This window comes from Apium graveolens, chromosome 2 (genome assembly GCF_009905375.1).
Source record: "Apium graveolens cultivar Ventura chromosome 2, ASM990537v1, whole genome shotgun sequence".
In the NCBI taxonomy this organism is placed as follows: Eukaryota; Viridiplantae; Streptophyta; class Magnoliopsida; order Apiales; family Apiaceae; genus Apium; species Apium graveolens.
Window position 1 is genome coordinate 265,561,303 of NC_133648.1, and position 25,327 is coordinate 265,586,629.

The following is a 25,327-nucleotide window of genomic DNA, read 5'->3' on the forward strand; positions in this document are numbered from 1 at the left end:
GATCTCGCTTACTGGGTATTGTGTTACATTTGGAGGTATTGTGATTGCCTGGAAATGCAAGAAACAACATGTGGTTTCTAGGTCCTCTGTCGAGGCCGAGTATAGAAGTATGGCTGATACAGTGTGTGAAATTTCCTGGTTAGTTTCTCTTCTCACTGAGCTACATGTCTCTAATCTCACTCCTGTTCCTCTCTTTTGTGACAATCAATCTGCCATTTATATTGCCTCCAACCCTGTGTTTCATGAGCGCACTAAGCACGTAGAGATTGATTGTCATCTGGTTCGTCAAAAGCTTGTGTCTGGCTTAATTTCTACTCAGCATGTTTCTACCAGTAATCAACCAGCTGATCTTTTCACTAAGGCACTGGCCTCAGCTCAACTTTCCTTCTTGTTGGCCAAGTTAGGAGTTTGCAGTGACTTTACCTCTCCTAACTTGAGGGGGGCTGTTAGTGACACTCAAGTCAGCAAAGACAAATCAGGACAGTCAACTCCTACAGCTCACCTACAGCTCAGCACACTGGACAACTCAACAAAGGAAATAACTAACTAACTTTGACAGAAATATTAAAATAGAAGTGTGTGTGTAAAACAGATTCTGTAATGGTGAAAACAAACAAGTTCTGCTCATTAATTTGAGATCTATCTTTTATATCCTTTTCTTTATATCAATTCATTAGAATTGATTCCAATTGATTACTCTTTAGATTCATATAGATTACTCTTTAGATTCATATAGTTTTGATGAATTAGATCTTTATATTTCAGAAGTTAGAGTTGTGACAGTAACTCACACGGGTTATTTTTAGTTGTATATAATATACTATATTATGTCTACGACTATAATATTTATAAATATTAATACTATATAATACTAATAATATCAATATAATAGAATTTAAAAGAAGGAAAAGATAAAAGATTCTAGTTGATTACCTGCTGCTTCTTGTCACCTGAAGAAGACAAAGTGATGTGCGTGCGTGTACTGGCAAACAAAAAACAGAACAAAGGTTTTGAAAATGAAAAATACGGAGTATACTAAAGTTACTAACTGGGCTTATTAAAATTTGGGCCCCTTGCCAAACCAGGCCCAGGGTAAATGACCTGGTTGACCTGGCCATGGACCGGCCCTGCGAGGCGACATGCTTGAGAATGCAGCAGTGTCCGAGGAGAACAGGTCGAAGCAGATCAAACTGTCTGCAAATGTCTCCTCCCATGCTTTGCCCTACGTTCATAGCATCATTAAGAAATATGGTAAAGTTTTTCATACAAATACAGTTTTTTGCTGTGGAAACTACTTAAAACAGAGTTTTGTGCAGGTAAAAAGACATTTGTTTGGTATGGACCAACACCAAGCATACAAGTGATGGATCCGGAACAACTCAGAGAGATTTTGTCTAAGCCTAGTGTATTTCACAAGCTGCACCCCAACCCAGCTGAGATGATCCTTGGTGGACTCGTTAGCTCTGAGGGCGCTAAATGGTCCACAGATAGAAAAATAATGAACCCTGCTTTTCTCTTGGAAAAGTTAAAGGTGTGTTCTACTTTCTAGAGAGTCATTGTTCAAACACTAGGGATGTAATGAATAAAAACAATAAGTTAAGGCCAACAACAAACTACAGAAGTTTTTTAAGAAAGCGCTTAATATGAGTTCTTTTAATACTTCTCCGCATGTTCAATGATAGAATATGCTGCCAGCAATTCATAAGAGTTGCGATGAGATGATCAAGAAATGGAAGTTGCTAGTCTTGGAGACCGGAGCAGCAGAAGTAGATGTTTGGCCTAGTCTTGAAGATCTATCCGGTGATGTGATTTCTCGGACAGCATTTGGCAGTAATTATGAAGAAGGAAGAAGGATCTTTATCCTCCAGAAGGAACATGTTGAGCTTACTCTTCAACTAGTGAAGTTTGTTGTCTTTCCCGGATGGAGGTAAGAAAGTACTTCCGCATACTAGATGTCTTTAGTCTTTACCAGTTATTTGTTTGTAAGCCTTGGCTATAGAACTATGAAGATATGATAAAAAAAAATAGATTTCTTGGGGAAACAAACCTCAGATTGAATTTACATTTTATTCGGAAGTACTACAACTAGTTAAAATTAAAATGCTGGTTTTAGGTATCTTCCGATTAAAGCGAACAAGAGAATGAATATCATCTGCAATGAAATGCAAGTACTGCTAAGGGAAATCATCAGCAAACGACAGAAGTCAATGCAAATAGGAGAAGCCCAAGATGATGACTTGTTGGGTCTTCTGTTGAAATCTAATTCTGAGGAAATTATAGAGAATGGGATTGGAATGGATATTGAAGAGGTGATAAAAGAGTGCAAATTATTTTACTTCGCTGGCTCAGAAACAACCTCAAGCTTGATAGTTTGGACTTTAATTATGTTGAGCACACATCCAGAATGGCATACTCGTGCACGAGAAGAAGTTGTACAAGCCTTTGGCAGGGAAAAACCTGACTTTGACGGACTAAACCATCACAAAATAGTAAAAAACCAACCAATACAGCAACTTATAATAGTCACGTAGAAAGTCTAGGATCAACTTACTTGACATTATTCGACTGTTGAACATGCAGGTTACGATAACGTTCCATTTTGTTGAGTAACCAGCTCATCTAAAACCTTAAGGTATTAGAGTAAGGCCCCAATAGGATCATATATTTAACACTCCCCCTCACTCGAAAACCCATTTATGGGTCGAAGAGTGGAACACTGGCACCCATCTTTGGGGTATCAATTGCCTTTAGTGTACACATTAAATTGTGAGAATGTTGGGGATGGCTGAGAATCGAATCTTAGTCCTCCCGCCAGCCTAAGCTCTGATACCATGTTGAGTAACCAGCTCATCTAAAACCTCAAAGTATTAGAGGAAGGCCCCAATAGGATCATATATTTAACACATTTGGAGGGGGTCCGTGAATATGCATTGGGCAAAACTGGCTCCCCGATATTTTTAGCACATTTGAAAAGAGAATTTCTTTTTTTGTGCAGGCATTCAAAATTCCTTTTCTCCCCTGTCAGTGAAAAATATTCAATGGATACCTAGTTTTGAGGCCTAACATTAAATTGGAAAAAAAATATTTTGGTATAATTTTTTATTTTTTTGGGTAATCATGCAAATCTATTTTTAGTACGTAATTTATGTTTTAAAAAAAGTGTATATATAACTTTTGTGGCTTCAAAAAGGGTACCTTGCGAGTCGACAAGGAAATTTTTTTATGAAAATACAATTGCACGGGTTTTTGAAGAGTAGTTGAATTTTTTTTATATAATAGAAAACAATAACATCAATTATGTAAGGGAATACAATGTTCTTTATCTTTTACTAAAAGTAACAAGATAAAATCGACTTGTCATCTTTTAGAAGTCTGAATCTTCAGACAAAAATGAAAAGTTAAAATAAGTATTGTGTGTACATAAAGGAAATGTAGAGTTCCTAAATTCACAGGAGTAGACACATGTAATTTGTTAAAATGATTTGACAGGTCAACTTTTGTTCTGGAATGAACGACACAGTTGAATACTTTCATCTTAAAATTTATAGGCTCAATAACATCAATATTTCCACATTCCTAACTGCACAACTTAATATTACATTTTAACCATGTAAAATTATGCCTATAAATAGCTGCAAAACTATAAGGCATCAACTAAATTCCCCCTTTTCTAGTATTTCATTTTCTAAATTTTGAGACTGTTACAGTCAGGTCATGGACAAGAGCAAGGGACACGCTAGTTCTGATATTCGTGATTATAGGGAAGTTAATAGGTATAAATGGACCGAATCTCAGGCACAGACTGAAGTTCAACGAGCAGAAATTTGCCAGGTCAAACAATTTGTGAGAAGAATGCGAGGTATACGGGCAACACAAGGGCATGCCGTACGTGATAATGAACAGTTCGTTGGCTATGGGGAAATGCACTTGAAGTTTATGAAATCAACGATCGAATATGAAGAAAACATTAATAAGAGTTTCAACTCTGGTCACATTTCAAAGGAGGAACATGAGTATGAGTTAAATCAAATGTCTCGACACTATCACTTCATGGAGGACGAGTTTGAGATGAGGAAAAAGGAGTACGAGGATGCAATCGCAAAGTGTAGGGCTGAAAAGATACGTGAAGAGGACCAGCAGTGGGATGAAAAATATGCAAAATATATTATCAAACTTGGGGATTTTTCTCAAGGACACGATGATGCTGGTATGGCTACAACCATATGTCATGACACTCAGGGCCCCCACGCATTGCCATTGCGTGATACTCGGTCGAGTACGTACGCCTCGACCCACGGATATGGGGAGGGAGGTCATATACATACATCCCCTGACATACAAGAGGATGAGGACGTAGTGTGGCGCCCTCCAAACCCGGGTCAGAAGTTTGGGGTCCACACACACATACACATACCTTATTTATAATCTGCTTATAACAATAGTAAAGATAACAATAATATGCAGTGACCCTATTTACCGACTACCACGGATCGCAACAGGCTAAAGTATGCACACAAGCCACACATCTACTTATATTACATACCGTTTAAATCCAAATCATTCAAACTCAAACTGAGTATTAAACTTTATTACAAAATTTTACAGACTTAAATTATTCCAAAAGAAGCCTACTAGCTCAGCTTTCTCAACCTGAACCCCTAGCTCTCGCGCTGGACTGGGGATCCTCGTTACCAACTGGTTCCTTTTTAGCTAGAAAGAATATAAACAACATCGCACAAATGAGCTAACTAGCTCAGCAAGTCACAATGACAAAACTGAGAATAATGATCATCAATAGAACATGATTATGATATCAAGTGAACAATGGATTATGATTTAGAATTGGATATTATACTTTTAATTAAAAAAAATCAAGGTTAGGCTGCTGATCAGTCACGCACTAACCCAGAGCAAGGCACACAGCATTGCTCTAACTACCGGATCCAAGGCACACATTGGCCTAACTTGACCATTATATGGTCTGACCACGAATCTGGTCCACAATTTTATAAAAAAAATCCAATTCTAACATAATAATTGAATAAGCAATAATAAACAATAACCAGAATCATTAACAACAATGAGTGTTTAACAATGAAAGGGTTTCAATCCTTGTAAGGATCAATAAAGTAATTTCAAAGCTTGGATGCTGGGTAATGAAAGAATTGGATAACAAAGGAATCAATATTTCAGGGTTTCAAGGATTTGGTCTTTCAAAGCATAAGATATCATGGATTGAGTATATAAGTAATTCAGTTCAGCGTTTGGTATTTAGTTTGTATGTATTTGTGGAGTAGTATCGTAGATTCGTGGTTCGTGTTTGGGTATATAACAATCAATGGTCTAGAAAGAATCAGGTTACGGCTCAAGATCAATAACTGGAATCAGGGTTTAGGTTTCTGTGCTTCAAAGCACTTGCAATATCACAGGATTATCAAGTACCACAATATCTCGAGAAAGTTCAGAACACTTGCCTGGTATTAGCTTACTACACTGCACTCGCTTCCAATCACAATCGTCTTACTCCTCAACTACCTGTTTCCCTTTCCTACGCCTTGCCTCTTCTGCTCACATAACATAAACATCTATCAATAATCGACTCATAGAGTTCTATTCAACACATACTTCTATCTACCCTTCGTTTTACCCAAATCCGATTAACGGATTGAAAGTTATGTAATAATCAAGTAAACACCGAATATATAGACTGATAGTTAATTAACAAGTCACATATAGCACATAATACATCACGTACTCAATGATATAATATTTATAAAGAAGTCTCGGGTCATACATAGGCTTTCGGGTATTTAAAATGATTTTTAAAACATTTTTCGGAATTAAAACGGGTCGTTGGATCAATTTCGGGTTAATAAACAGGGTTCGGTTGGCCAATTCTCGCTCCGAAACAATTTTATACTAATTATCGAGCCTTGGAAATAATTTAGAATAATATTTTAAAGCTCGAAATTATTTTTCGGAATTTTTAAATCATTTTTAAGTAATTATATCTAATTAAATAATTAATTAAATCAATTAATCAATTAATTTCCAAATTAATTGACCAATTAATCGATTAAAATTAACTGAAATCAATTAATTAATTAATTCAGATTTATTTTTGAATTAAAAATAATTTTCGGAATTAAAATACTAATTTTTAGAATTTTCAGAAATTAAAAACGAATTTTTATAATAAAAATAAATAGGAAATATTATTTTTAAACATTTTTAAAACAGGAATCCAATTTTTGTAAAGTCTGGAAACCTGGGGGACCAAACTTTATCGTTTTCAAAAGCACGGGGACCAAACTGCAATTTTGTAGTTCCAGTCGCCGGAAAATGTCGGGGGTGACCGGAGAACTCGACTCCGGCATCCTCCCACCACCACAAGCTCCAAATCAATACTACACAACACCAGGAATCTATATCTGCAATCAAAATTCATCAATAACCCCAGACTTGGCTGGAAATTGGCCAAGAACATCGCCGATTTCCGGCGAACATCGTGAATTTTAAAAATACAACTCCCTTCGATTCAGACATCCTCTGTTAACGAGCTATATACCAATCGATTGCAAATTTCATAAGGAACACAACCCACTATAAATGAACAGCTAATAACCCCTAAATCAAAAACCCCCAAATTTCAATTGAAAACATTCATACGGGTTATAAACCCTAATTTTAAAATTCGAAAATCAAACTCAAATTTGAACATGTTATTGAACTCCAAATCAGACGTATAATATATCAAAATCATCAGTAAAACAAGCTCTACAACATGCAGTCATCAAATCATACAAACAATCATCCGAACAAAAATTCATATTTTTAATAAATTTAATTCGAAAATAAATTAATTTCCAGAAAATAAACCTTTGATTCTGCAGTGAAACAAAGCTCAGAATCTGATAGAACACTTCAAATCCTTCGTTTTGGTTACTCAATCTTTGAAAACAGAGATCGGTAACGCCTTCGTTTTGCTGTTTGATTCTTAGAACAGTTTTTTTTTGTAATTAGGGTTTTTCTCTGAAAATTATAGAATTAACTATCTGCAAATGATTTTGATACGAAATAAAATACGGAAAAAGGCTATTTATAATTACGGAAAATTAGTATCCCGTTGGATCATTCTGGATATAAAACGGTACGTTTATTTATAAAAACTGATCCAAACGGTATCGGTTTTCGGGATAATTATCCAAATCAGTACAATTTGTACTGCGGTCTTGGTCTCAGCGCCTGGTTACACGTACTACGAAGTGATAATTGAGATAGTTTAATAAAAAAGCTCCTGTTTATCGAAAATACGGGTTTTATTGATTTACCGAAATGAATATTGTATCGAAAATGTTGCGCCGGGACCCGCGCAGAACAAACCGTACGCCGGATCGAAAAAGTCGAAACATGTAATATGCTCGGAATATTACAATTAGGTTGGGAAGGAGTTCTCGGAAGAGTTTGGGGTTCCAAAAATGTAACAACGGATGACGTCGATTGGTTCCCGTTTTTGTAAAATAGATTTTAAATACTCGGAAAAAGATTTTATTTATTTCATATGATCCTTATAAATCCATAAATCAACATAAAAATAATTAGGAAGATATGACAATTATCTATGTTTTATTTTGGACATATAAAAATTAAAATACTCAATTAATAATATTTTTGAATATTCAAATACAGATAATATTTAACAATTAACTCACAGAATAGATACTAAACACATACAATAATTATTTAATAGAAAAAATAATTACACGATATATCCCGGATATTACATCCTTCCCCCCTTAAAAGGATTCTGTCCTCAGAATCTCCTAAGAAAACAAATGAGGGTACTTTTCTCTCATATCACTTTCTAACTCCCAGGTTGACTCTTCCACCTTTGGGTTTCTCCACAATATTCTTACTAACTTTAACACTTTATTTCTCAATACTTTCTCTCTCTCCTCTAGAATCTCTATCAGACTCTCTACATATGATAAATCTGCCTGAAGCTCTATTGGCTCATATTCTATTACATGCCTGGAGTCTGGATTATATTTCTTGAGCATCGATACGTGAAAAACATTGTGAATGTGCTCCATGTGCGGGGGTAACGTCAACTCATAAGCTAATTTGCCAACGCGCTTTAAAATCTCAAAAGGTCCGACATATCTTGGGCTTAGCTTTCCTTTCTTTCCAAACCTCGTTAGTCCTTTCCATGGTGATACTTTCAGTAATACCAAGCTTCCTTCTTCAAATTCCATGTCTTTCCTTGACTAATCTGCATATTTCCTCTGACGATCTTGTGCGGCTATCAATCTCTTCTGGATAATTTCAACAATTTCCTTTGTCTGTTATACCAGTTCAGGTCCAAGTATCTTGCGTTCTCCTACTTCGTCCCAATATATTGGAGATCTACATTTGCGTCGATAAAGGGCTTCATAGGGTGGCATCCCAATGCTGGTATGATAACTGTTATTGTAAGCATACTCTACCAGAGGTAAATGTTTGTCCCAACTTCCTTTGAAATCAATAGCACAAACACGTAACATGTCCTCGATTGTCTGGATCGTTCTTTCACTTTGGCCATCCGTCTGGGGGTGATAGGCCGTACTCATATTCAGTCTTGTTCCCAAACATTCTTGAAAACTCTTCCAAAATCTTGAATTAAACCTTGGATCTCGATCAGATACAATAGACACTGGAACTCCATGACGAACTACAATTTCCTTCAGGTACATATGGACCAACTTGTCAAGCGAAAATCTTTCATTTATAGGCCGAAAATGAGCTGACTTGGTAAGTCTATCTACTATAACCCAAATGGCATCATGATTAGCCCTTGTCCTTGGTAATCCAACTATGAAATCCATGGCAATATGTTCCCATTTCCACTCTGGAATCTCCAATGGCTGTAACAATCCACTTGGTCTCTGATGCTCTGCTTTAACTCTCTGACAGGTATAACATTTGCTAATCCATTCCGCGATTTCCCTCTTCATGTCTGGCCACCAATAATTCTTCTTTAAATCTCTGTACATTTTGGTACTCCCTGGATGGATGGAATACCTTGAATTATGTGCCTCTTGTAAAATTTCATTTTTCAGCTCCGTCACTGGTGGAATCCAAATTCTAGAGGAAAACCTCAGAATACCTTGATCATCCTTTTACGTGCATAATTCTTCACCTACCAAACGATTTATATCTTGATCCATTACATCTTCCTGACATTTCTTTATTTTCTCAAATAATTCTGGTTGAAAAGTCATACTGTATACTTTCGCTTCCTCAGGCTTGCAAACTTTAATCTCCAATTTTAATTTCTGAAATTCCTTATATATGTCTTCAGGTACTGATAACACATTCAACCTTTCCTTCCGACTCAATGCGTCTGCTACTACGTTCGCTTTACCGGGATGATAATTAATCGAGCAATCATAGTCTTTGATCAACTCTAACCATCTCCTTTATCTCATATTAAGTTCCTTCTGTGCGAATATGTACTTTAAGCTTTTGTGATCCGTGAAAATCTCGTACTTTTCTCCATACAAATAATGTCTCCAAATCTTCAAAGCGAAAACTATGGCTGCTAGCTCAAAATCATGAGTAGGATACTTCTGTTCGTGTGGTTTTAATTGCCGTGACGCATACGCAATCACCTTTTCGTGCTGCATTAGAACACATCCTAATCCTTTGTGAGAAGCATCACTATAAATTACGAAATTATCTTGATCATCTGGAAGTGATAAAACAGGTGCCGTAATCAATCGTCGCTTCAACTCCTGAAAACTTTCCTCGCATTTGTCGTTCCATATAAACTTCTCATTCTTTCGTGTAAGCTTTGTTAATGGTGTGGCAATCCTCGAGAAATTTTGAACAAATCGACGATAATATCCCGCCAATCCTAAGAAACTTCTTACCTCGGTGGGTATTTTCGGTCTCTCCCAATTCGTAATTGTCTCGATCTTTGCCGGGTCCACTTTGATCCCTTTATTACTAACTATGTGCCCTAAGAACTGAACTTCCTGTAGCCAAAACTCACACTTCGAGAATTTAGCATATAACTTCTTTTTCCTTAAAATCTCCAAAGCCATTCTCACATGTTCCTCATGATCCTCTTCCGTCTTTGAATAGATTAAAATATCATCTATAAACACAATAACAAACTTATCCAAATACTCCTTGAAAATTCTGTTCATCAGGTCCATAAACGCTGATAGGGCATTGGTCAATCCAAAAGACATCACTAAAAACTCGTAATGTCCATACCTTGTTCTGAAAGCTGTCTTTGGTATATCTTCTGGCTTGATCTTTAGTTGATAATATCCTGATCTTAAATCAATTTTGGAGAAATACTTGGCTCTCTTCAACTGGTCGAACAGATCGTCAATTCTGGGTAACGGATACTTGTTCCTGATTGTCAGCTTGTTGAGCTCCCTATAGTCAATACACAGTCTCATGCTTCCATCTTTCTTCTTGACAAATAATACCGGGGCTCCCCACGGGGATACACTGGGTCTAATTACTCCTTTCTCTAACAGCTCTTGCAATTGCTTCGCTAGCTCTTTCATCTCAACAGGCGCCATTCTGTACGGGGCCTTGGATACTGGTTCTGTTCCAGGTGCTAAGTTGATCGCAAATTCAATTTCTCTATCTAAAGAAAGTCCTGGTAACTCGTCGGGAAATACGTCTGGAAATTCATTCACAACTGGAATATCTTCAAGTTTTGTTGGTTCTTGACTTCTGTCAATCACATATGCCATGAAATGCTCACATCCTTGTCGTAGTAACTTCTTGGCTTGAATCATCGTTAAAAACTTCTTTACTTGTTTTTGACCCTTGAACGTTATTATCCTTTCGTCAGGCGTCTTCACCATTACCTTCTTATTTCGACAATCTATCTGGGCATCGTGCTTAGATAACCAATCCATCCCTAATATAACGTCAAATTCTCCTAACTTAAATGGTATCAAATCTACACAAAACTTACTACCAGAAATCTCAATCTCACAATTCCCACAAACTTGATTAACAGATACACGTTCTTGATTTGCTAATTCTACAGTCATTATTTCATTTAAACACTCAACTGGACAATTTAACTTACTAACAAAATCTTGTGAAATAAATGATCGAGTTGCTCCCGAATCTATTAACACTTTGGCACATAAAGAATTCACATTAAGCGTACCTGCCACGACATCCGTATCTTGGATCGCATCCTTCACCGACATGTCAAAAACTCTAGCCCTTGGAGTCTCATTCACTGTTGGGGTAGATCCCATAATCCTTAATGCATTACTGACTGGGGCTGATGTCTTGCAATCCCTGGCCATATGTCCTGGCTTTCCACATTTAAAGCACGTAAATCCAATGGTTGGAACCTTTACTGCTGGATTCCGGATAGGCTGATCCTTACTTGCTGGTTCTTTTGATGACTGATTTCGGCACTCCCTCGAATAGTGCCCTTTCTGGTTGCATTTAAAACATACCACATTCAACTTATTACAAACTCCTCCATGCTTCTTTCCACATACTTGACAATCTGGAAAAGTTAGTCTCAACTGATTTGGCTGATTTGTATTAACTGAACGGTTGCTCTGGCCTCCGTCTCCTGCATTCTGTTTTCTGAAATTAAAATTTCTCCCTGGCTGAAACTTGCCCTTCTTAAAATTTGGAAACATCCCTGGTTGTGACTGACCCTTACTTCCCTCAACCTTCCTTTTCTTGCTTTCTTTCTCCTTCTGGAACATCTCACTCTCTGTCTCTGCGATCATAGCCTTTTGTACTAATCCTGCATAGGTATCCAATTCAAAAATGGCTACCTTCCCTCTGATCCAGGGTTTCAAACCTTGCTGGAATCTTTTAGCCTTCTTTCTGTCAGTATCCACATACGACGGTACATACCTTGACAATTTCTCAATTTTACCCTCATAATCTGTTACCGACATGTTCCCTTGCTTTAATTCTAAAAACTTCAGCTCCATTTGATCCTGAACAAACTGAGGAAAATACTTTTCTAAAAACAATTCCTTAAACCTTTCCCAAGTAATAACATCTGTACCTTCCAATGTCTTCACCATCTCCCACTAATAGGTGGCTTCATTCTTCAGATAGTAACTTGCAAACTCAACCTTCTGTTCCTCCTTTACTTTCACTAAGGCAAATGCCTTCTATATTTCCTTTAACCACACATTTGCTTCAATTGACTCTAAGGAACCCTTGAATTCTGGTGGGTTTACTGCCTGAAAAGTTTTGAAAGTTACCTGGGGGTTGGTCTGCCTTTGTTGTTGTTGTGCCAGGTGAACTGTTTGTTGGGCCAAGATTTGAAGAATCTGGGCTATTGCTGGGTCTATGGGTCCTGGGTTCACATTTGGGTTTGTATCATCTTGGTTGTTATTGTTGTTGGTTCCTTCATTCTGGGCGTTGGTGCGGGTATTTCTTCTGGGAGGCATTTTATGTAAAGAATCAAACAACTTATTTAGCTTTTGAATCAAATCTTTGTATAAAAGAAAAGTTTTGTAAAACAGAGGTATCCCTTTTTGAAAACAGTTGTAACTAAGTAAATTGCATGCTTCTTTACAGAATATAAACAGTCATGGAAAATAGGGTACATGGTATCACAGGGGTATAACTGGTGCAATAGCTAAGGTAAGGTAAAACAGGTGCAATAAAATAAATGACAGTGCTGGAAAGGAAAAAGGTACTGATATATATAGATCAAAAGTTTTAGGTAGTACAAGCGTAAAGACGCTTCGGAAGTAAAAGCAAAAGGGTACAACAACCTACTCACTTTTCAGCATAGCTAGTCTATAAATACTACTCAAAAGTCTACTGATACACACTACACACTATTGTACATACTATATAACTATCACAACACTGCTCAGCATCTCCATCTCTAAATCTCTGGCTCATGGAAAATCCGGACCTCCAATCTCCTCAAGCTCCTCTAGAACCCACTTAGCCCACTCCACTAAGAAATCATGAGTGATGTCCTCATATGTAGCCTCAGCAATCCTCACAGCAGCTGCTCTACGAAATGCCTGGAGCCTCTCCCTAAGTCGCCTCTCACCACTCCCCATCTCTCTGGTACGCATGATATGCAATAACTCCTGGATCTGACCCTGTAGGAATCGCTGCTCCATAAGGCAAGCCTCAAACTGATGATATGGGACAGGATAGGAAGAGAACTGGAAAGGTACTCCTGTGACTGAATGACTAGTAAAGCCTGAATCAGCAGATGGGGGTCCTCTGACAGGTGGCCTCATGCCTGGAGGTGGAATAGCCTGCAATGGTACGGGCTGCAATACAGGTGGAGGTAGTATAGCCAACACTGGTGGAACAACAGGACGTGGATCCGAAGACAGCACTCCAACTGAAGGCTCTGAGTGATCAGCTGATACAGGAATAAAAGATTCGGCCATCGCTGCTATCTGAAATTATATCGCAATATCAGAATCTCAACTCATAACGCGAATTACACTAATACCTGATATACCGAAGCACTCAACCTCTCGATGTTCTATCTTTCTATTCTTTACTTCTAATCCTAACCCTCTACCCATTCCCGTCAACCTAGGCTTGTGTCAGTGACTTATAATCCTGTAGCTCTGATACCAAACCTGTGGCGCCCTCCAAACCCGGGTCAGAAGTTTGGGGTCCACACACACATACACATACCTTATTTATAACCTGCTTATAACAATAGTAAAGATAACAATAATATGCAGTGACCCTATTTACCAACTACCACGGATCGCAACAGGCTAAAGTATGCACACAAGCCACACATCTACTTATATTACATACCGTTCAAATCCCAATCATTCAAACTCAAACTGAGTATTAAACTTTATTACAAACTTTTACAGACTTAAATTATTCCAAAAGAAGCCTACTAGCTCAGCTTTCTCAACCTGAACCCCTAGCTCTCGCGCTGGACTGGGGATCCGTGTTACCAACTGGTTCCTTTTTAGCTGGAAAGAATATAAACAACATCGCACAAATGAGCTAACTAGCTCAGCAAGTCACAATGATAAAACTGAGAATAATGATCATCAATAGAACATGATTATGATATCAAGTGAACAATGGTTTATGATTTAAAATTGGATATTATACTTTTAATTTAAAAAAAATCAAGGTTAGGTTGCTGATCAGTCACGCACTAACCCCGAGCAAGACACACAATATTGCTCTAACTACTGGATCCAAGGCACACATTGGCCTAACTTGACCATTATATGGTCTGACCACGAATCTGGTCCATAATTTTATAAAAACAATCCAATTCTAACATAATAACTGAATAAGCAATAATAAACAATAACCAGAATCATTAACAACAATGAATGTTTAACAATGAAAGGGTTTCAATCCTTGTAAGGATCAATAAAGTAATTTCAAAGCTTGGATGCTAGGTAATGAAAGAATTGGATAACAAAGGAATCAATGTTTCAGGGTTTCAAGGATTTGGTCTTTCAAAGCATAAGATATCATGGATTGAGTATATAAGTAATTCAGTTCAGCGTTTGGTATTTAGTTTGTATGTATTTGTGGAGTAGTATCGTAGATTCGTGGTTCGTGTTTGGGTATACAACAATCAATGGTCTAGAAAGAATCAGGTTACGGCTTAAGATCAATAACTGGAATCAGGGTTTAGGTTTCTGTGCTTCAAAGGACTTGCAATATCACAGGATTATCAAGTACCACAATATCTCGAGAAAGTTCAGAACACTTGCCTGGTATTAGCTTACTACACTGCACTCGCTTCCAATCACAATCGTCTTACTCCTCAACTACCTGTTTCCCTTTCCTGCGCCTTGCCTCTTCTGCTCACATAATATAAACATCTATCAATAATCGACTCATAGAGTTCTATTCAACACATACTTCTATTTACCCTTCGTTTTACCCAAATCCGATTAACGGATTGAAAGTTATGTAATAATCAAGTAAACACCGAATATATAGACTGATAGTTAATTAACAAGTCACATATAGCACATAATACATCACGTACTCTATGATATATTATTTATAAAGAAGTCTCGGGTCATACATAGGCTTTCGGGTATTTAAAATGATTTTTAAAATATTTTTCGGAATTAAAACGGGTCGTTGGATCAATTTCGGGTTAATAAACAGGGTTCGGTTGGCCAATTCTGGCTCCGAAACAATTTTATACTAATTATCGAGCCTTGGAAATAATTTAGAATAATATTTTAAAGCTCGAAATTATTTTTCGGAATTTTTAAATCATTTTTAAGTAATTATATCTAATTAAATAATTAATTAAAATCAATTAATAATTAATTAAATCAATTAATCAATTAATTTCCAAATAAATTGACCAATTAATCGATTAAAATTAACTGAAATCAATTAACAAATTAATTCAGATTTATTTCTGAATTAAAAATAATTTTCGGAATTAAAATACTAATTTTTAGAATTTTCAGAAATTAAAAATGAATTTTTATAATAAAAATAAATAGGAAATATGATTTTTAAACATTTTAAAAAGGAATCCAATTTTTGCAAAGTCTGGAAACCTGGGGGACCAAACTTCATCGTTTTCAAAAGTACAGGGACAAAACTGCAATTTTGCAGTTCCAGTCGCCGGAAAATGTCGGGGGTGACCGGAGAACTCGATTCTGGCATCCTCCCACCACCACAAGCTCCAGATCAATACTACACAACACCAGGAATCTATATCTGCAATCAAAATTCATCAATAACCCCAGACTTGGCCGGAAATTGGCCAAGAACATCGCTGGTTTCCGGCGAACATCGTGAATTTTAAAAACACAACTCCCTTCGATTCAGACATCCTCTGTTAACGAGCTATATACCAATCGATTGCAAATTTCATAAGGAACACAACCCATTATAAATCAACAGCTAATAACCCCTATTTACAAATGATTTTGATACGAAATAAAATACGGAAAAAGGCTATTTATAATTATGGAAAATTAGTATCCCATTGGATCATTCCGGATATAAAACGGTACGTTTATTTATAAAAACTGATCCAAACGGTATCGATTTTTGGGATAATTATCCAAATCAGTACAATTTATACTGCGGTCTTGGTCTCAGCGCCTGGTTACACGTACTACGAAGTGATAATTGAGATAGTTTAATAAAAAGCTCCCGTTTATCAAAAATTCGGGTTTTATTGATTTACCGAAACGAATATTGTATCGAAAATGTTGCGCCTGGACCCGCCCAGAACAAACCGTACGCCGGATCGAAAAAGTCGAAACATGGAATATGCTCGGAATATTACAATTAGGTTAGGAAGGAGTTCTCGGAAGAGTTTCGGGTTCCAAAAATGTAACAACGTATTACGTCGATTGGTTCCCGTTTTTGTAAAATAGATTTTAAATACTCGAAAAAAGATTTTATAAATTTCATATGATCCTTATAAATCCATAAATCAACATAAAAATAATTAGGAAGATATGACAATTATCTATGTTTTATTTTGGACATATAAAAATTAAAATACTCAATTAATAATATTTTTGAATATTCAAATACAGATAACATTTAACAATTAACTCACATAATAGATACTGAACACATACAATAATTATTTAATAGAAAAAATAATTACACGATATATCCCGGATATTACACGTAGATGATGAGTTTGATCAATACGTAGTTAATCTTGCGGATGACTAAAAAAATTGAGTGCTTCATTCATTATCCAATTTTCAGCTGCAATATATTTCTCTTATTATATGTTTACGTAATCAATGTTCCCTTGCAATATAATTTTTTCCCCATTTAAATGGAAAATGCACTCGTTATTGCATTTTTTGTTTACAACTTGACAGAAACATTTGTACTAAGTGTGATAATTGTTAGGAATATGTGTATTAGTTTGATGATAAGTTAAGCAAAACACTTAAGTAGAAATCTAGTGTTTGTAGCCTCAACGGATAAGACCATCTTGGCTATCCGTTGAAGGAGTAGCTTTACTTAGTAATAAGTTTAGTATTGTAGCACATTTCACTCTCTGGTTTCAAGCTGTAATTCTTAGATGTTGTTAGGAAATAATCAGTCATGTTGACTACTAATGGATGTACAAATAGGAGGGCTAATTGTAAATATTTCATGCCTTGTAATTTTGTATAAGTGAAGAAGTGTCAACGGATATTGAAGACCTTCAACGGATAAGAAACAAAGCTTCAACGGATGTCTCTAATGCTTCAACGGATAATATCCATCAACGGATAAGTGCTTCAACGGATAAAGACTTCAACTGATAATGCATCAACGGATAAAGCTTCAACAGATAAAGCCTCAATGGATAAGGCATCAACGGATGAAAGCTTCAACGGATGCTTAGTTCATTAGCAGTTGATAGTGACAATTCACAAGCTGACAGAGGCACATGGGTTGACAGAGACATACTGGAATGTGGAAGCCTCTAGGAGGAATCAAGAAAATGCAGCATTTCCATTCTGATGCAAACAAGGAAGTATTCAAAGATTTACAGATTATCCTAGATTGCATTGGATAGAGAAATGAAGAAGAAACATGTGAAGAATCTTTTCAATTGTATTTTACAATTTGTCTTCACTTGTAAACTTGGTGATATATAAACCAAGTAGCATCTAGTAATTAGATATGAATTTTCCTGAGCTGTTTAGAAATATCAAAAGAGAAAATCATCTAGTTTGTACTAGGAAGCAGCTGTGATTTAATTCCTTGAATCACAGATTTTCTGAAATAACACATCTCTGGTGGAACAACAAATCCATCAGAAAAGTTTTTAAGTTCTTTGTGCTCATTACATTTGTGTTTGAATATATATCTGTCTGCATCAGCTTCAAGCAATTCACACACATTTGATCACTCAAACACTTAGCCTTAGAAATTGCTCAAAACTTGAAAAAGTTTTGAGATTTACATTCAACCCCCCTTCTGTAAATATCATTGTTAGTCCACTGGGAATAACAATTGGTATCAGAGCAAGCTCTTAACATACAAAGAGTTTAAAGATCTATTCTGCTAACATCATGAGTGCACAGAATAATCCTCCTACTACCATCATGAGTAGGAAGGATATTGGTGTAAAGATCCCAGTCCTGGAAAAAGATAATTATCATCACTGGAAAGTGAAGATGCATTTACATCTTCTTTCTCAAGATGAAAGCTACATCAACTGTATTGAAAATGGTCTTCACATCCCTCACAAAGTAGCCACAGCTGCTACTGCAATAGTTGCTGTTGGACAGTCCATTCCCAAGCCAAAAGCAGAATGGACTATTGAAGACATGGAAGAAATCCGCAAGGATAAGAGAGCCATGAACATTTTGTTTAATGGCTTAGATCAAGATATGTTTGACAATGTCATCAATAGCCAAACTGCAAAGGAAGTTTGGGATACTGTATAAATCATTTGTGAAGGTACTGAGCAGGTCAGAGAGAACAAGATGCAGCTTCTTATTCAACAGTATGAATATTTTCACTTTGAAGAAGGTGAATCATTAAATGATACCTTCAACAGGTTTCAGAAACTGTTGAATGGATTGAAGCTGTATGGTAGAGTGTACCAAGTCAAGGATTCCAACTTAAAATTTCTTAGGTCTCTGCCAAAGGAATGGAAGCCCATGACTGTCTCTTTGAGAAATTCTCAAGATTATAAGAACTTCACACTTGAAAGATTATATGGAATTCTGAAGACTTATGAACTTGAAATGGAGCAGGATGAGCATTTGGAAAAGGGAAAGAGAAAAGGAGGAACAGTTGCTCTTGTAGCTGACATTGAGAAGATGGAAGCCAGGAATGAGGAGAAGACAATGCCAAGTCTCAAAATTGGCACAAGCAAATCAGAATCAAGCAAGGGTAAAGACCAAGTTGCTGAGGATGAAGACAATTCCAGTCAGGATGAATCTGATGATATTGAAGAACATTTGGCCTTTCTGTCCAGGAGGTTTGCAAAAATGAAGTTCAGGAAAAACACAAAGTTCACTAAGCCAAACAAAAACATGGTGGACAAATCAAAGTTCAAATGTTACAACTGTGGCATTAGTGGACACTTTGCAAGTGAGTGTAGGAAGCCAAATTCTGAGAAAAAGAGATTTGAGCAAGTAGATTACAAAAAGAAGCATTTATTATGCCTCAAATGCCATACAATATGCCTATGTGGAATAACATATTTGCACAACCTATGCCTTATCAAATTCAATCAAATGTGTTAAATGATTCTGTGACTAACCCTACACTTCAACCAACCACATCTGAGACCAAGGTTGACCCAAAGTTACCTAAGTCAAAAGATGCAGGAGGAATGAAGTCTAGGAAAAAGACTAACAAGGCTGGACCCAAGGAAACTTGGGTACCAAAATCAACTTGATTGATTTTGTTGTGTGCAGGGACAAAGAAGGAATCTATGGTACTTGGACAGTGGTTGTTCAAGACACATGACAGGAGATTTCACCCTGCTCACAGAGTTTAAGGAGAGAGATGGCCCTAACATAACCTTTGGAGATGACAGCAAAGGATTCACTATGGGATATGGCTTAATTTCAAAAGAAAATGTCATCATTGATGAAGTTGCATTGGTTGATGGTCTCAAACACAATTTATTGAGCATCAGTCAACTATGTGACAGAGGGAATACTGTTTCCTTCAATTTTGAAGCCTGTATTGTCACAAGTAAAAAGGACAATAAAGTGGTTCTAACTGGAGTTAGAAAAGGGAATGTGTACTTAGCTGATTTCAACTCTACAGATGCAGAATCCATTACTTGTCTTCTCAGCAAAGCAAGTCCAGTTGAAAGTTGTCTATGGCACAAGAAGCTGTCCCATTTGAATTTCAAGACAATGAATGATCTAGTCAAAAAGGACTTAGTTAGAGGAATGCCTCTAGTGGAATTCACAAGGGATGGACTGTGTGATGCTTGTCAGAAAGGAAAGCAAAAGAAAGTATCATTCAGTAAGAAGCTTGAATCTGCAATTGATGAACCACTACAACTTCTACACATGGATCTTTTTGGACCAGTCAATGTATTGTCAATTTCAAGGAAAAGATACTGCCTAGTGATTGTAGATGATTTCTCAAAGTTTTCATGGGTTTATTTGCTTGGATCAAAGGATGAAGCTAGTGAAATCATCATCAATCATATCAAGCAAGTCAACAATCATCCTGATTTCAAAGTAAGGAATATTAGGAGTGACAATGGAACTGAGTTCAAGAATTCAACCATGAAGTTGTTCTGTGAAGAAAGTGGGATCATGCATGAGTTCTCAGCTCCAAGAACTCCACAACAAAATGGTGTGGTGGAAAGGAAGAACAGATCACTAATTGAAGCTGCAAGGACAATGCTTGAAGAGTCAAAACTCCCAACTTATTTTTGAGCTGAAGGCTGTTAACTGTGCATGTTACACTCAGAATATTTCTCTAATCAATCAGGCAAAATGCATGACTCCCTATCAATTATTCAAGAGAAGAAAACCAACTTTAAACTTTCTACATGTCTTTGGTTGCAAATGATACATCTTAAGGAATCAATCTGATCACAAAGGGAAGTTTGATGAAAAGGCTGATGAAGGAATATTTGTTGGTTATTCTGCTGGAAAATCATATAGGGTCTACAATCTAAGAACCAATATTGTCATGGAATCTGTACATGTTGTGTTTGATGATTAAAAGATTGATGGATTAACAGATGAGGGACATCATGAAGGACTCAAATTTGACAACATTGAGATATACTGTGATGATAGTGAAGATGAGAATGATAAAGAAGGCATCTCAAGAAGAATTCAGAATCTGCCTTTGGATAATGCACAGAATGTTGTATCCGTTGAAAGTCATAATTCAGCTTCCGTTGAAAGAAGCAATGCAGCATCCGTTGACAGATAAAGTGCATCATCCGTTGAAGTTCATAATGAAGCATCCGTTGATCACAGTCTGTCAACGGATAATCAATTCACTTCATCAGTTGATAGAGCTCCCAATTCCTTTCAAAGGATCAGCAACTCAGGGGGAGTTTCAACAAATCAACATTCTATCTCACATCATGACAATACTGAGGCAACCTCATCTAGGGCTAATCTACCACCTCAAAGGAAATGGACCAAGAATCACCCTTTTGAACTGATCATTGGTGATGCTACATCAAAAGTACAAACTAGAAGGGCTACTCAAGATGAATGTCTGTATAGTAGCTTTCTATCACAGGAGGAACCTAAGCGAGTGGAAGAAGCTCTATTGGATCCAGATTGGATTTTAGCAATGCAAGAGGAGCTAAACCAATTTGAGAGGAACAAAGTATGGAAGCTGGTACCCAAGCCAAAGAACAAGAGTTCTATTGACACAAAATGGGTATTCAGAAACAAGATGGATGAAAATGGCATTGTCATAAGGAATAAAGCCAGATTGGTTGCTAAAGGCTATTCTCAACAAGAGGGAATATATTTTGATGAAACATTTTCTCCAGTTTCCAGACTTGAAGCCATCAGAATCTTTCTAGCCTATGCAGCTAATGCCAATTTCAAAGTCTATCAAATGGATGTCAAGAGTGCATTTCTAAATGGAGAATTGGAGGAAGAAGTTTATGTAAGCCAACCTCCAGGTTTTGAAGATCCAAATTTTCCAGACTATATGTATTATCTGTTGAAAGCACTCTATGGACTAAAGCAAGCACCTAGAGCCTGGTATGAGACTTTGTCAAAGTTCCTTCTAGATAATCACTTCACAAGAGGTACTGTTGACAAAACTCTCTTCTTTAGAAATGTTAATGGCTCTAAGATACGTGTACAAATTTATGTAGATGATATTATATTTGGATCTACAGATGATAAGCTTTGTAAAAAGTTTGCTAAATTAATGCAAAGTAGATATGAAATGAGCATGATGGGAGAGCTAACTTACTTTCTTGGTTTACAAGTTAAACAAGTTAGTGGTGGAATTTTCATTAGTCAAACTAAATATATTTATGATCTTTTAAAGAAGTTTGACTTAATGGATTGTTCACCTGCAAAAACTCCCATGGCCACTGCCACTAAGCTTGAATTAAACAAGGCTAAAAAGTCTGTGGATATTACAAGTTATAGAGGCATGGTTGGCTCACTTTTATATTTAACTGCTAGTAGACCTGATATAATGTTTTCTACATGTCTCTGTGCTAGATTTCAAGCTGACCCTAAAGAATCTCACTTAGTGGCTATTAAAAGAATTTTCAGATATCTCAAGGGGACTCCAAATCTAGGAATTTGGTACCCTAGAGAGTCTGGTTTTGATCTAATTGGCTACTCAGATGCAGATTATGCAGGTTGCAAAATAGACAGGAAAAGCACAACAGGCACCTGTCAATTTCTAGGGAACAAGCTTGTATCATGGTTCAGCAAGAAGCAGAATTCTGTTTCCACATCAACAGCTGAAGCTGAGTACATTGCTGCTGGTAGTTGCTGTGCACAGATACTGTGGATGAGGAATCAACTATTTGACTATGGTCTGACTGTTGACAAAATTCCAATATTCTGTGACAACACAAGTGCCATTGCCATTACTGAAAATCTAGTGCAGCACTCAAGAACCAGGCACATTGATATCAAGTACCACTTCATTAGGGAACACGTGATGAAAGGTACAGTGGAACTTCATTTTGTTCCAAGTGAAAAGCAGATTGCAGACATATTTACCAAGCCACTTGATGAATCAACATTCACAAGTTTAGTAAGTGAGTTAGGTATGCTTAATTATTCATAATCTGTGTCATCTATATAATCTATCTTGAAGCCTGAAATGAATTTGCTGCAAGAACAAAGCTGGCTTTAATTAAGACTTATCCTATCAACGGATATTCTCTATCCGTTGAAAGCCAAAATTGTTCTATCAACGGATGTTCATTATCCGTTAAAAGACAAATACATTTCTGGTAATTTTATCCTTCAACGGATAAAATGGTGTTGTTCATCAACGGATAACTATTTCCCTTATCCGTTGAAGTGTCACGTCAGTTACTATAAGTGAGTCACAGCCGTTGATTCTTTTACTCAACCGTTGATACAGATATACAGTGTTGTATATATTTGTATTTAAGGTAGTTTTCAGAATTTCTACAGTTTTATTTATTCTTAAACGGCTGTAACTTACTTAAAAGTATCATTTAATCATTTTGTTTACGTTTTAATTCAAGAAAGTATAAAAGCCCAATTGAACTCTTATTCTCACTTTACGCTTTCTTGCAATTCTTATTCTCTTTCTCTCTAAATTCTCAAGTTTTTCTCTGCAACCTCTACTCACAACAATGGCACCAGTAGTCAAAATTATGTCTCAAACAGGATTTATTTATGAAAAGAATAATTTCATAACTTTGGTTGAAAAAAATGAAGCCCATTCTGATTATCACAAGATGATGGACTTCATCAAAAACTGCAAACTAAGCTATGCAATGCTGGAAGCCCCAACCATCTACTGTGAGGTGATTGAGGAGATTTGGACAACTGCAGAGTTCAACTCCACAGATATGACTATTGCCTTCTCTCTCAAAGGTAAGGACTATTGCATTAATTGTGATGATATGCAATCTTGCTTTAAGTTGCCTGAGAATAATGCCATGACACCACACACTGATAAAGATGTCTCTGCTATGCTAGATTCCATAGGCTATGCTTTTGATTCTGCTAGTTTAGGTAGTATTAGAAGGAAAGGCCTTAGGAAAGAATGGAGTTTTCTTGGAGATGCCTTTATTAAGGTTTTCTCTGGGAAGATTAACAATTTTGATGCTATCACTTCATCTCTTGTTAATATGCTCTATATGCTAGTTTCTGATAGGTACTTTAATTTTAGCAATTGTGTTATGCTAGAATTAGGTTCCAGATTAGGTAACAAAGCTAATAGACCACATAACATCTACTATGCTAGATTCTTTATGTTATTGGCTAACCATGTTACTGAAGGTTTGGTTATATCCAATGAGAATAATAAACTCAAATGCTGGGCACAAGAGAAAAGGGTCCTTGCAGACCTTTTGAGAATGAACCTCAACAGCCAGGTGCCATTGGTATACTTGCCAATCATGAATGCACTACAAGTAAGTGAGGTAAATACTTCTATAACTCCTACTATTTCCAACCCCAATGTTTCTTTGCCTTCTAGTGTGGCTATGGAACCTGTGTCTTTGTCCAAACAGGCTCCTACCAAAGCCACCAAATCTAAAGTTTCCAAAGTCAAGTCAAAGAAACCTACCTCTGTTGTTTCTCAAAAGACAACAGTTGTAACAACTACCATAAACCCTGAAGGGAGTGAACAGGGTGTGAGTGGTGAGGGGAGGGGTGAACATCAAAAAGCCCCCCAGGATAAGGTGGGAGAGGTGAGTGGTACCCAAACCAGCCAAGCCACAGTCTCTCAAAAGACTGTGGTGGTTCAAAAGGAGTCCAACACATCCCTAGTTGCATCCTCCCAAAAGGTTGTAACTATTGAAAATAGTCCCCAACCAGGGACACAGAACAAAAGAGGGAGGGACACTGAAGCCACAAATTCACCATTTAAAGCCTTTTCAAGGAAGAAGAAGGCCAAGACCCTAGTTTCCACACAAGGGACACACACAACACAGATACATCCACCTGTATCTGTGCCTTCTCAAATTCAGCTTGATGTGATTCCAGCAAATGTGGAATCACAGCCCCATTCTCTCAATATAGAAACACACCATTCAGCAAACTCTCCAACACCCTCTCTGGATGTGGATATGATATTCACATCAATTCCTGATTCTCCCTCATTAAAACTCAGGGAGGAGCCCCACACAAAACCTGGTGATCATCATCTTTTAGATGATTTGTTGGATCATCAGCCAACTCTTTCAGATGTAGTTGCAGAATCTGTGTCACCACACTTAAAATCAATCCACACAGATTCAACAATTATGTCACTTTCTATATGTACATCTTTTCCTTCTTCAACGGATATCTCTCATCCGTTGACAAGTGGTTGTTCTTCAACGGATAAGCTTAACAGCAGTTATCCGTTGATACCATCAGTTTCCACTTCAACGGATATTCCCTATCCGTTGATGGTCTCTACACACTTAACAGAAATAATTCCAACTGTAGAGGACATGGCAACTGTACAATCACTTTTAGGTTTGAGGGAAGGGAGTGATCTTTTGAGTGAGAGGCTGGGTTGCTCCCAGGCAAAAGGAGAGGTTGAGAGTCACCATATGCATGCTATTTCTTCCAGCATGGCAAAAGTGAGTGAGAGGAGTGCCACCTTAGAAGGTGAGGGTGAGGGTGTGAGGGTGTGTGTGAGCCAGGGGGAGCCCCTGATGCAAGAACAGAGAGAAATTGAGAGAAAGGCAGGT

The 25,327-nt window shown here is 37.0% G+C and overlaps 1 protein-coding gene across 1 annotated transcript; it reads left to right on the forward strand.

The window, feature by feature from the left end:
- Positions 1–1,139: 1,139 nt before the first annotated feature.
- On the forward strand, positions 1,140–2,551 carry LOC141706282 (cytochrome P450 72A397-like). The gene is made up of 4 exons (XM_074509079.1): positions 1,140–1,251; positions 1,317–1,531; positions 1,683–1,927; positions 2,114–2,551. The coding sequence occupies exons 1-4, from the start codon at positions 1,140–1,142 to the stop codon at positions 2,529–2,531; spliced, it is 990 nt and encodes a 329-aa protein (XP_074365180.1). The 3' UTR covers positions 2,532–2,551.
- The last annotated feature ends 22,776 nt before the right edge of the window (positions 2,552–25,327 follow it).

What these genes read in the sequence shown, in the direction of transcription:
- LOC141706282 (XM_074509079.1), top strand. Translation starts at nt 1,140, where the DNA reads ATGCTTGAGAATGCAGCAGTGTCCGAGGAGAACAGGTCGAAGCAGATC. An exon ending in TTCTCTTGGAAAAGTTAAAG is followed by an intron (nt 1,532 to 1,682) that starts GTGTGTTCTACT and finishes GTTCAATGATAG; the next exon opens with AATATGCTGCCAGCAATTCA. An exon ending in GTTGTCTTTCCCGGATGGAG is followed by an intron (nt 1,928 to 2,113) that starts GTAAGAAAGTAC and finishes TGCTGGTTTTAG; the next exon opens with GTATCTTCCGATTAAAGCGA.